Source organism: Pan troglodytes, chromosome 5 (genome assembly GCF_028858775.2).
Source record: "Pan troglodytes isolate AG18354 chromosome 5, NHGRI_mPanTro3-v2.0_pri, whole genome shotgun sequence".
NCBI classification, from domain to species: Eukaryota; Metazoa; Chordata; class Mammalia; order Primates; family Hominidae; genus Pan; species Pan troglodytes.
Genome location: NC_072403.2, coordinates 53,871,491 through 53,884,693, shown reverse-complemented (window position 1 = coordinate 53,884,693; position 13,203 = coordinate 53,871,491). Strand labels below are relative to the sequence as shown.

Genomic DNA, 13,203 nt, shown 5'->3' with positions numbered 1-13,203 from the left:
ATTTCTCAATGCATGTGGCAATTCTTCTGTAGCTTTGTAATACTTTTTGCATATTTTCTGCCCTTGATCATCATACATGGTATCCCATGTAGCTCCAAATGTTGAATATAAAATTCTAACTTGCCTCTCCACCCACATCAGTTTCACAATTACTAGCACCTATCTCTGCCTTCCTTGTGCTCCTTCACTTAGAGTAAGAATCTTTTCCCTGGAATATACATCCGTAACTGAAGTCTCTTCTTTTTCTGTTTTCAAGGATGGGAGGAACAGTTTTATTGGACACCAACTGGGCGGGGTAGTGGAAGTGCCAAACAGCAAAGATCAGCGGGTCAAGTCAGCCAGAGCCATTCAAATCACCTACTACCTCCAGACCTATGGCTCTGCCACCCAAGACCTCATAGGGGAGAAGTGGGAGAATGAGTTCTGTAAGCTTATAAGGAAGCTCCAGGAGGAGCATCAAGAACTCCAGCTCTACTCTTTAGCATCCTTTAGCCTCTGGAGAGACTTTCATAAGACCAGCATCCTGGCCAGAAGCAAGGTCCTGGTGAGCCTCGTGCTGATCCTGACCACAGCCACCCTCTCCAGCTCCATGAAGGACTGCTTGCGCAGTAAGCCCTTCCTGGGCCTCCTGGGGGTGCTCACAGTATGCATCTCCATCATCACAGCAGCAGGGATCTTCTTCATCACCGATGGAAAGTACAACTCCACCCTGCTGGGAATCCCGTTCTTCGCCATGGGTAACTATCCATCCTTGTGGTAATCGGATTCTTACCGGTTTGGGGCAAGGTAGTATATTTCTTGAATTCTCAGGTGGAAATCTGTTTTAATTTTGCATTGGGGTGTCTATGTCATTACATAAAATTTTACTTGGGGTTGTGTCTGTTTCACCTTATTGGGCCTTTCAGGAAATTATGGGATGAGCAAACCATCTTCTCATTTAATTTAATGCGGTCAAATGTTTTTAAGTTATACAACATTGGAGTTCTCTACTCAGATCCCTCAAAAATAACAGATCAGGGATTATGAGAGACCGAGTTAAGGAGATCCAAAATCTACTTCGAGCAAAATTTTGTGGTCCATATTCATGGCCATTCTCAAGTTGATGGGAGTGAAGAGTGAGTATCATGGGATGAAAATTCTGAGAACCAATGATGTGTCCTAATCTCAAAGAACTTCTTAAGTAAGCTTTGTTTATTAATTTATTTCAATGTTTCTGCAGAGTATACTCCATTCCCCTACCTCTGTATAAACTAAAACCTTCCTGCTGCCACTTAGAAATATCCTCTAATTTTTTTCATCTTTGGTGAAAAGAATTAATGAATAGCCTTAGTCAAGATTATCTCATCTTATAAGTTTTCCTCCAGCTATACATAAATGGTCTAGAAAATACTATGTAGGTGGTGTGTGTGTGTGTGTGTGTGCGCGCGCGCGCGCATATTCTTTCAAAGAGAAGATCAAATCTGAGAATAAAGGCACGTTAAGTGCTTAGCAACAAGATTGATGTGTCTTATCAGAAAAGAGATGATGATGGTGATAGCTGTTGGTACAGCAAGAGGGTTCCACACATCAGGTGTGATGTAATTCCCTATGTGTAGTGATTTAGTGAATGAGCTGCAAATAGCTTATTGGTGGTGAACTGACATGAGCAAGACAGTCTTCATATTAGACACCTTAGGGCTTGCTAGGGGTTTTGCTAAAACTGCTGGTGAACTAATTAGGTAATGGAAAGATTTATCAGGAAAACAGACAATTATATATTCCATACAAATAAAGAGAAGAGCTACCTCTCCTGATGCTGGATTGTAATATATGTCCTATGAAGCCAGAGAAGTGTTTTCATTCCTTAAACAAAATAATTGTTTCTCACCCTCCAGGTTAAAATCAGCTCTGAATTACAGCTTTATTGGTAAATTCAAAAAGATGCAGGCGTGTGGTCAGAAAGTCTTCTAGGTCACATAGGCCCTTTCTTTTTCGACCTTAGCAAATGTTTTTGAGAATGAAAATATGAAGTGTGTTTATATGATCGATGCTGGGATCTAACTTATTTATCTATTAACTCAATATCATTGTGGCCATGTTAAGTTGTTAGTTCATCTTCTTTTTTCTTTTCTTTTTTTTGGGGGGGACAGAGTCTCACTCTGTCTGCCAGGATGGAGTGCAGTGTCACGATCTCAACTCACTGCAACCTCTCTCGCTCAGGTTCAAATGATCCTCTTGCCTCAGCCTCCTGAGGAGCTGGGATTACAGGTGCTGGCTACCACTCCTGGCTAATTTTTTGTATTTTTAGTAGAGACGAGGTTTCACCATGTTAGCCAGGCTGATCTCAAACTCCTGATTTCAGGTGATCCACCCACTTCAGCCTCCCAAAGTGCTGGGATTACAGGCGTAAGCCACCACGCCCAGCTAGTTCATCTTAAACCTCAGTTTTTTCTCATATAAAATGGGGAATATAATGATGTCAGTTTCAAAAACTAGGTTTGAAAAATGTAACAGTATATAATTAAAGCTCATAGCCTATAGTAAATGCTAAGTAAATATTGGCAAGTTTTACTATTTAACCTGATGTTTTAAGTGCAATGGATTCACTAATGAATAGAAAACAGCCCTTGGCTTTAGGAAATTGAGCCTTCCTGGATTTTGCATATCATCTCTAAATACAGATTAATATTGTTAGTAAATAGTATCTTTCTTTTTCCCAAAGAACTTATTCTATAAAAAAATTCTTGTCACCAATGACAAAGATGAGTCTAGATTTGAACCATTTACACTTGTTACATTTTTTTGAATGAAGTCTCATCACTTGAAATAATAAGATTTATAAGAACCATACAGCATGATTTACAAATGAAACATAGTTCATTGGAGGTTAACAAATTGGACACCTTACTGCTTTCCAGGGTTGCTTTCTAAAACTGCTGATGAACTAATTAGGTAATGAAAGCATTTACCAGAAAAACATACAATTACATATTCCATAAAATAAAGAGAAAAACTACCTCTGCTGATGCTGGATTGTAACCTAGGCTCTGTGAAGCCCAAGAGGTATTTCCATTCTTTAAACAAATAACTGGAATGCTAAAAGCCACAGTGAGGGAAAAGTCTAGACCCTTCAACACACACTTTGCACCTCTCCCAGTGACTTTTAGAATCATAAATAAACCCTGGACAGTGTAGGTGCAGACTTTAGGAAGACGGCTTAATGGTCCCTCTGAAGTATTTCTGCAATTCAAGTCCTTAAAATCTTCTGAAAGGATCATTTCTGCTATTTCTGAAAACATACCAACAGAAGACCTAAGAACATATACTTTAAGATTTTTGCTCCATAAAGGGGGCATTTGTTTTGTTGTGTTTTGTTTTATTTTTAAAATGATTGTAGTAGAAAAGAGGCCAAGATTGAGAACTGGTGAAATAAAATGAACACTCTGCTAGGTTTTCATCCCAGCTTTTCTACTTAACTCTGTGTGTTATATTGGGCAGTTCTGTGACATCCCTTTGCCTTAAGTCCTTCATATATAAAATAAAGGATTTGGAATCTTCAGCCTTACAATTTGAAGATTTCAAAATACAATTTGTTTCATCTTTGAAGTTAGTATTTAATCCTTTATAAAAATCTTTAAAGTATATGTTATCCTCAAATCTCTAATCTATAGTCTCCTTTGTTGCCTTCTAATGCCTTCAGAGATAGAAAGAGAGAGACAGAGAGGCTTAGAATAGAAAAATCACAGCTTTGCATACAGAGCCTCAGATACACAAAGCTGTGAGACATAAAAGCATATTGCTATGAAGGTGGTGAGGTGGAATGTGAAGTTGAGCATAAATACGTTGTGTTTGCCACATATATATCTGCTGGTGGTATACACGATAATGGTTGAAACCAGTTTTTGATGAATTACAGTTTACATGGTGTCAAAACTGCATAATCCCTAAGTTAGCTGGATATAAGGGAAAGAAGCCCGACCCTTCTAGTAAACCTCTATTCCTATTCCTGTCTTCCTAAGATGACTTCTTTGAGATAGTGAATATTTATTTACTCCATTATGTGTCAATACTCAAACCATTCATGCTTATCAGTATCATCCCTGAAGCTGGGTGTGTCGCTGATACTGTTTGTTCCTCACACTCAACTGGCTTAGCTGTCTTCTCTTTGACTGCCTATCTTGCCTCTGTATTGCATCTCCTTGTTCTTTTTGTCTTGTCATTCATCCACTTAATATTCTCAAAGTCATTTCAGAGGCATATATACTGTACCTAAATATCCCACATTTTTTAAGCCAGTGACAATTTTTATACTTTGTCCTGGTGTTCTCATAAAAAAAATTATATGTGTCAAATTGTATGTCTCAGATTGGGGTTTAGAAAAAAAGATTATTAGAGGTGCATGCAGTCTCTCTAGAGAAGTATTCAGAAAGAATTCCAAAATTCTAATAATTTTTTTTTCTTTTGAGATGAAGTCTCGCTCTATCACCCAGGCTGGAGTTCAGTAGCATGATCTTGGCTCACTGCAACCTCCACCTTCCAGGTTCAAGTGATTCTCCTGCCTCAGCCTCCCAAGAAGCTGGGACTATAGGCGTGTGCCACCACGCCTGGCTAATTTTTGTATTTTTAGTAGAGATGGGGTTTCACCATGTTGGCCAGGCTGGTCTCAAACTCCTGACCTCAGGTGATCCACCTGCCTTGGCCTCCCAAAGTTCTGGGATTATAGCATGAGCCACCGTGCTGGGCCATAATTTTTTTAAAAAATACTTGAAAGGACCTCATTTAGTGCTAGCCTAACATCCTTTCTCTCTCTAAGCACATACCAATGAGAATGGCACTAATTTAATTTATAACTCATTGTCAGCCTTTTTTTCACCTCATTTGCTTTATGTGGATGTGTTTCCTCTTTCTGGAAGAAGAAATATGGGCTAATATTACACACAGATGCCAAGCTGGCTCATTCTGTGCTTTGCTGATATTCTATGGATAGTTGCCAGGAACAGTAGTAGCCTCGGATCACTATTATTTTTTTGTCCATTCTGAGTCTGCGTTATGTGTAAAAGTCTCACTTCAGTCAGCTTGACACCACAGGACACAGTGATGACTCGTTTTTTGCAAGTAAAAACAAGCCTTTCAGATACAGATTTTCACTCATTTTTCCAAACTGAGACTCATATTAAATTGTTTATTAATTTTCAAAGATTTATTGAGCATCTACTATGTTCAAGAAATTTTTGGGTTCTGAAGTAAAAGGCATTGAACAGAAATGATCAAGTTGTCACCCTCATGAACCTTACGTTTTAGGACTGCAAAAGGGATGAATAGGACAACTAAATAGAGAAATATAAACTATGTTATATGATTTCTAGGTGATATAAATAAAACAAATAAAGCAGAATAAGGGATAAAGAACATAAGTGGTCAGATAAAAGCCTTTCTAAAGAGTAAAATTGAAGCAGAGAGCTAAACGAAGCACCTGAGATGACTGGCTCTGGCAGAGAGAAATATATGTGCTAAGGCTTTAATATAGGACCTTGCTTGGCGAAGCTGAAGAAGAGCAAGAAAGCGAATATGTCTGGATCAGAGTCTGATCTGAGTATGAGTGTTACAAGAAGGGGTCTAAGAGGTAGTATTGGGTCAGGTCATATAGGACACTGAGAATTAACCTTCGGGTGAAATTAAAGCTGTTTGAAGTATTTTGAGACAAGAGGGTGTGGTCTGACATACTTTATAAAGATATTTTTGTCTACACTACATAAATTAATTTGCAATGGGGCAAGAATAATTCTACAGATACTGTTTAACAGGTTATTGCAAATTTTGCGTGGGATATAATGGTGATGTGAAATAGCGTGGGAGCAGGGATGGTGATAAAAAGGAATTAGACTCAGGATAAATATTTGAAAATAGAATTGACAGGACTCAGTGAGGGACTAGATATGGCGTGTAAGAGAAAAAGAATTGTCAAAGATGACCCCAAGCTTAGAGGACCAAATAAGTGATAGAATGCATTTGCCATTTACTGCAGTAGTGAAGTCATGAGAGGAATTCACTGTGGGAGAAAAACAAAACCAAGTGGCAAATGTGGAGTCAGTAATATAACACAGTACATAGATCAGGTTCAGAGGAAATATGTAAATTAGAGCTGAAGATACAAATTTGAGATTCATCACAGCATAGCTAATATTGAAAACCATAGAATCCAATGAGATCAAGTATAAAGATAAATATAAATGAAAAAATAAGACATCCAAGATTTGAGCCCCGGAGCATTTCAATGGTTAGAAATTGGGAAGATGAGGGATTCAGAAAATGATACTAAGAAGGATCAGGCAGAAAAATAGCATGAGAAGCAAGAGAGAATAACGAACCAGCAGCAGAGTAAAGAAAGTGTTTTATGAAGGAACAAGAGAGTGATTGTTCCAAAAGCGGCTAAGAAACTGTGTCCGTTAAGAACTGAGAAGTAGCCATCTGATTTAGCAATATAGAAGTCATGGGTGACTTTGAAAAGAGCTGCTTGGGGGAATGCTGAAAATGAAAGGGTAATTTCAAGAGATTCAATACAGATTGGAGGGAATGAAGTGAAGATAGTGAATAAAGACAATTCTTATTATTATTATTATTATACTTTAAGTTTTAGGGTACATGTGCACAATGTGCAGGTTTGTTACATATATATACATGTGCCATGTTGGTGTGCTGCACCCAGTAACTCGTCATTTAACATTAGGTATATCTCCTAATGCTATCCCTCCCCCCTACCCCCACCCCACAACCGGCCCCAGTGTGTGATATTCCCCTTCCTGTGTCCATGTGTTCTCATTGTTCAATTCCCACCTATGAGTGAGAACATGCGGTGTATGGTTTTTTGTCCTTGTGATAGTTTGCTGACAATGATGGTTTCCAGCTTCACCCACGTCCCTACAAAGGACATGAACTCATCATTTTTTATGGCTGCATAGTATTCCATGGTGTACATGTGCCACATTTTCTTAATCCAGTCTATCATTGTTGGACATTTGAGTTGGTTCCAAGTCTTTGCTATTGTGAATAGTGCCACAATAAACATATGTGTGCATCTGTGTTTATAGCAGCATGATTTATACTCCTTTGGGTATATACCCACTAATGGGATGGCTGGGTCAAATGGTATTTCTAGGTCTAGATCTCTGAGGAATCGCCACACCGACTTCCACAATGGTTGAACTAGTTTACATTCCCACCAACAGTGTAAAAGTATTCCTATTTCTCCACATCCTCTCCAGTACCTGTTGTTTCCTGACTTTTTAATGATCGCCATTCTAACTGGTGTGTGATGGTATCTCATTGTGGTTTTTGATTTGCATTTCTCTGATGGCCAGTGATGATGAACACTTTTTCATGTGTCTTTTGGCTGCATAAATGTCTTCTTTTGACAAGTGTCTGTTCATATCCTTCACCCACTTGTTGATGGGGTTGTTTGGTTTTTTCTTGTAAATTTGTTTGAGTTCATTGTAGATTCTGGATATTAGCCCTTTGTCAGATGAGTAGATTGCAAAAATTTTCTTCCATTCTGTAGGTTGCCTGTTCACGCTAATGGTAGTTTCTTTTGCTGTGCAGAAGCTCTTTAGTTTAATTAGATCCCATTTGTCAATTTTGGCTTTTGTTACCATTGCTTTTGGTGTTTTAGACATGAAGTCCTTGCCCATGCCTATGTCCTGAATGGTATTGCCTAGGTTTTCTTCTAGGGTTTTTATGGTTTTAGATCTAACATTTAGGTCTTTAATACATCTTGAATTAATTTTTGTATAAGGTGTAAGGAAGGGATCCACTTTCAGCTTTCCACATATGGCTATCCAGTTTTCCCAGCACCATTTATTAAATAGGGAATCCTTTCCCCAGTTCTTGTTTTTGTCACGTTTGTCAAAGATCAGATGGTTGTAGATATGTGGCATTATTTCTGAGGGATCTGTTCTGTTCCATTGGTCTATATCTCTGTTTTGGTACCAGTACCATGCTGTTTTGGTTACTGTAGCCTTGTAGTATATAGTTTGAAGTCAGGTAGCATGATGCCTCCAGCTTCATTCTTTTGGCTTAGGATTGACTTGGCAATGCGGGCTCTTTTTTGGTTCCATATGAACTTTAAAGTAGTTTTCTCCAATTCTGTGAAGAAAGTCATTGGTAGCTTGATGGGGATGGCATTGAATCTATAAATTACCTTGGGCAGTATGGCCATTTTCATGATATTGATTCTTCCTATCCATGAGCATGGAATGTTCTTCCATTTTTTTTGTATCCTCTTTTATTTCATTGAGCAGTGGTTTGTAGTTCTCCTTGAAGAGGTCCTTCACATCCCTTGTAAGTTGGATTCCTAGGTGTTTTATTCTCTTTGAAGCAATTGTGAATGGGAGTTCACTCATGATTTGGCTCTCTGTTTGTCTGTTGTTGGTGTATAAGAATGCTTGTGATTTTTGCACATTGTTCTTTCGAGGGATTTTGCATTAAAAAGAAATTAATATTTGCATGCTGATGGGAACACCCAGGTGAGAAAGAAAACTTTATAGGAAAGCAGAGAGAGGAAGAAACTGCAGAAGCAATGCCACTGAGTAGGAAAGAAGGGACTAGATTCAGAGCATAAGTGGAGTCATTTCATAGACAGTTCACCTACTATAGGTAAAGGAAAGGCCTAATACATGGACAGATCCAGATAACTCAGTGCATATGGGGATGAGAGCATGTGGAAATCCTCCTCTGTGCCTTCAGCTTTGTCAGAAAATATGAAGCCAGTCATCAGCTGAGAACAAACTTGGGGAAGGAGGTGTTGGTTTGTGGAAAGTGAAAGGAATTTGAGTCACCTTGGAAAACTGGAGACTGAATTAAAGAAAATTCGGAAAGATAACTAGAAAGCTCTAAAGGCCCACTTGAAGCTTGTGTTCATGAATTTTTTAAAAAAAGAAATGAGTAAACATGGTTGCTGTTTTCTTAACCCCTAGGCACATATAGCTGGGTAGAAGAATTAAGTAGGTGTTGAGTTGAATTTAATCAGAAAACAAAAAATGAGGTTTACAGTATATACAAAGATGTGACTATAATGACAGATCATGAAAATTGTGCGGGTCAGGGTCAGCTAGACTAGACTATGCTGTAATAACAAATAATGCCTTGATCATGTTAACATAACAAAGATATATTTCTTGCTTGTCTCACAGTTTGATGTGGGTCAGGAAGATCTCTTTGCCACCTCTGTTCCAACAGAGACTCAGGGATCCAGGATGCCTCCGTCTTGTAACCATGAATCCTCAGAGTTTGTGCTCAAGGCCGTGCAGGCAAAAGAGAAAATAGAGAATTCATACCTATTTGTAACAGCCTTACCTCAGAAGTGATGCAGTTACTTCTTATACATTCTATTGGCTAGCCAACAGCAAGGAGTATAGAAAACACAGATGGGCAAATGGATTGTTTTATGAGCATCACTTGTCTCTTTCACATAAACTAAACCAAACAATAAAGGAAATGGCAATATTATTTCCTAACATCACTATGGTAAGAAATTGATAAGTTGAAATATTATGGTTCTTTCTGGGTCAGATAATTGTTTTAGGTTGGAGTCTGTTCTAATTATCTGTGACTAGATACCTAGTTAACTATGTTGGAGATTTCTAGTTATCTATGACAAACACCACAAAATTTAGTAGGATAAAACAACCACTTTATTATATCCATGGATTCTGTGGGTCAGTAGTTTTGAGAAGACATAGCTCTTCTCACCTCTGCGTTGTGCACGTCTATTTCCCAAAGCGTGAACCAGCACAGTGTTTAGGATATAGTGGGCCCACTAAGACTTAATGCTTGGCTAAAGTTCTTTATAATGATTACTTTACAGTATTAGAAATGTCTCTAATATGTTGCCACAGGACTTATTTTACTCAGGATCATCAAACACATCAAAATCCTTCCTAAAATAATTCCATTGCTGTAAGAGAAAGGACCTTATTATGACATCTGGAATGTTTAGTTGGAGCTATTTCTTAACCATATTAGTTGTAGTCATGCTACTTTGGTGACAGTCACCTCTTTTGAAAAACACTGGCCAATGATGTGAAAATATTCCCATGCTTATGCTTAGAGGCTTAGAGTCAGACGACTTGGAGTCCAGTCCAGCTCCTGCCTCTTACCTGCTAGATGTCTTGTCCCTGGGCCTCCTTCATCTTACTCTCTCATTGGATGAGGAAGAACTCATTGTACTTTAACATCTCTTCCACTTTAGCTCTTTAATGAGTGAATGATTTATTTGACACTCATTCTGTATGTCATCTCTTCTAGAGTTTTGACTCACTGGGGGATAGAACTGTGTCTCCTTGGCATCTTTGCTATTGTCTAAGGTACCCATAGTCAACATTTTTAAACATTGACTTATTGGTGGCTTTTATGATTGCTAGAGTTCTTTGAGCAAGAAAAGTCTTAACTTTTGGTTGTTTTAGCTTAGATATTTTAATGTGCCTATTTTTATGTATGTAATTCTTTAGTTTTAATTTTCTTGCCTATTTATTTCCTTCTCTGTTCTTCTTTTAGAGCTTTGACATGGACCTACTGTGTCAGACCTTTCTAATGAAGTGAGACATTGTCTCACTAACTGGTTATGCTAGACCTTTTAAAGGAGGTGGAAAAGATAGCTATCTTGGCATAAGAAGTAAGAGGTGAATTTTATGTCAAGCATTTGAGGTAGCATTGACTAGTGTGTACTTTTTATTATATAGCACTGTCCAACACTGCTAGTAATTTTCCTGACTCCTTAAGGTTCTACATCTTCTTTGGAATCCACCTCCGTCTCTTGCACTTTTTACTGCAAATGAGTTTCCTCAAGTGGTTACTGAAGTTTAGGAATGAGAAAGAGTACTGTTACATAACAATTTTAGTGAGGGTGAGATGCATATGGACCCATTTTAGTAATCTTGTTTATCTTGAGAGTAGCTGATATGCTAGTTTAGATTTTTTAAATGGAAAGATTTGTAAATATGCCTCCTGTTGTTCAATATGTGCTGCTCTTGCTTTTTACTTCTTGAGTCAGATAGCGAATCAGGATTGAATACCTAAGCAGGGAGGGATATGGGAGTGACATCAATTTATCTAGCACATGGTAGAATAATAATATGGCAGGTACTTCCATTTCTCCAGCATCTAAGCCATCCTCAAATACATGTCTATCAAAAGCAACCTTAACACTCCTCATTAATTGAAGTCCACTTTACTGTCATGTCAGAATGTCCCAAGAAAAAAAATATTCCTGGTGCAGGACAGCTGCAATTGCCAACCAGAATGGGATTTTTTTTCTGCAGTACTGAATCAAGCAAGGTAAATGCTGCAATTGGAACTCTGGGAACTTGTAGGGTGAAAATGCATTAAGGGTTATGCCATTGTTTTTCTGAAGAAAAATGTATTGAAAAATGGGAGATATACTTCCTAGATTCAATTATCTTTCAAGCCAGTATTATCATACCTAGTGATGTAACAAAAAAGAAAATTGGCAGAGAAAGATAAGATACATTCTATGTTTATTTGATGGTCCCAGAGGCCAACCTTAGGCTTCCAAGAATTGAGGAACCCCTGTGGACTAATTCCCACCTGCCTTCCTGGAACATGGTGGCTTATATTTGCAGCAAGTGTTTGTGTATCATAGTTGTCGGCTTCTTTGTTAATGATTGAGTAATGTCTTAATCCAGACCAAGACAAAATTCTAATATTCAAGACTTGACTTACAGATATCACTATGTACCCTTAGCAAATCAGTCTGAGTACAATCCTGAGTTTGAGTTTAATATAAAGAAGATGCTGCTGTTTGTTTTGCTGCTCCCCCTCGTTGACTTAGTCTAAATAGAAATAAGACTAGGTCCAGGCCAGTGATACTTGCAGTGATTGTTTCCCTTTTAGGTGTAACATTCTAAACTAAATATTCTATTTAATGATATAAAGTAAGATAGTATATTAGTAAAGAGTATTTATTAACAGTATTTGAGGTGACATAATAAAAGGCATAAATAATGTAGCCATATTACTAAATGATAAAAGCCAAGTAATGAAGGAAAATGAGATAATTTTACCAGAAATAAATGGGGACAAAATTAGGTTAAACTACTTTTTAGCACAAAAAAAAAAAAGAAAAAAGAGAGGAAGGAGGTTAACTGGCTCACTTCATCGAATGAAAACCAAATAAGATCACACAAAAGAGATCACTGAAAGGCACCTAACATGTAGGTTTTGGGGTGAGACTGATGAACATAATGAGGACTCATTATAATACTTAGCAGTAAATTGATGGCTTCATTCTCTATAATTCTACTACCTTCCTCCTCCTTTACCCTGCCATGATCAAGAGTCGAGGCAAGGGTATATACTTTACTGTGTTGCCACAATGCGGGGCAAATAATAAGTGGTGTGTTCAATAATTATTTCTTGAATGAATGACTTGTGATTTTACTAGCTCACAGCAAAGATAAAGATTTTTTTTTAGAAAAATGTTATAAACCTGAGTGTAAAATTATGTGTTCTTTTAAAAAATTTAAATCAATGGCTTTTAAACAAAGCCATTGAAAGTGATTGGGTGATGAAGGGATTTGGGTGTTTCAAGTGTAAGTTTAGTTTAAAAGTTGTACCTTTTCATGTTTGTGTGGAGCTTCATGCACTTAAAAGTATTCAATGGCCATTTTTTTATGAATATGGATTCCTTATTTGCCAAGAGGTAAGTAGGGCAGCTGTTTCTATTAAATAAGAAAGTAAAGTCATCAGAACCATTCTCAAGACTGTGTGGTCAGGATTAGAACCTGCATTTCTTGACTTTGCCTCCCAGGCTCCTTGGCTCTGCTAGCTGTTCTCCAACTGAGCCCGGGGCTTCTGGGGTGCAGAGGGTACTGCGGGGCCTTAGAATAGTTGAGCCAGCAGGAGTCACACTTACTCTGTAGCCCAGGCTGGGGAGCAGTGCTGCAATCTTGGCTCACTTCAAGCCCTGCCTCCCGGGTTCAAGTGATTCTCCTGTCTCAGCCACCCAAGTACCTAAGATTACAGGCATGCAACACCACACCCGGCTAATTTTTGAATTTTTATTAATAGTAGAGATGGTGTTTCACCATTTTGGCCAGGCTGATCTCCAACTCCTGACCTCAAGTGATCCGCTCACCTCAGCCTCCCAAAAGTGCTGGGATTACAGGCATGAGCCACCGCGCCCAGCCACTCTCTCCTGATTCTGACCATGCA

The 13,203-nt window shown here is 38.2% G+C and overlaps 1 protein-coding gene across 3 annotated transcripts in view; it reads left to right on the top strand.

Annotated features, from left to right (window-relative positions):
• PTCHD4 (patched domain containing 4) overlaps nt 1-13,203 on the top strand; it is a 191,684-nt gene that overhangs the window by 59,788 nt on the left and 118,693 nt on the right. For all 3 annotated transcript variants that reach the window (XM_016955654.4, XM_527402.8, XM_001146259.7), the window contains one exon: nt 257-737. In XM_016955654.4, the coding sequence (XP_016811143.1) occupies nt 257-737 (481 nt within the window). The remainder of the gene's footprint in view (nt 1-256; nt 738-13,203) is intronic.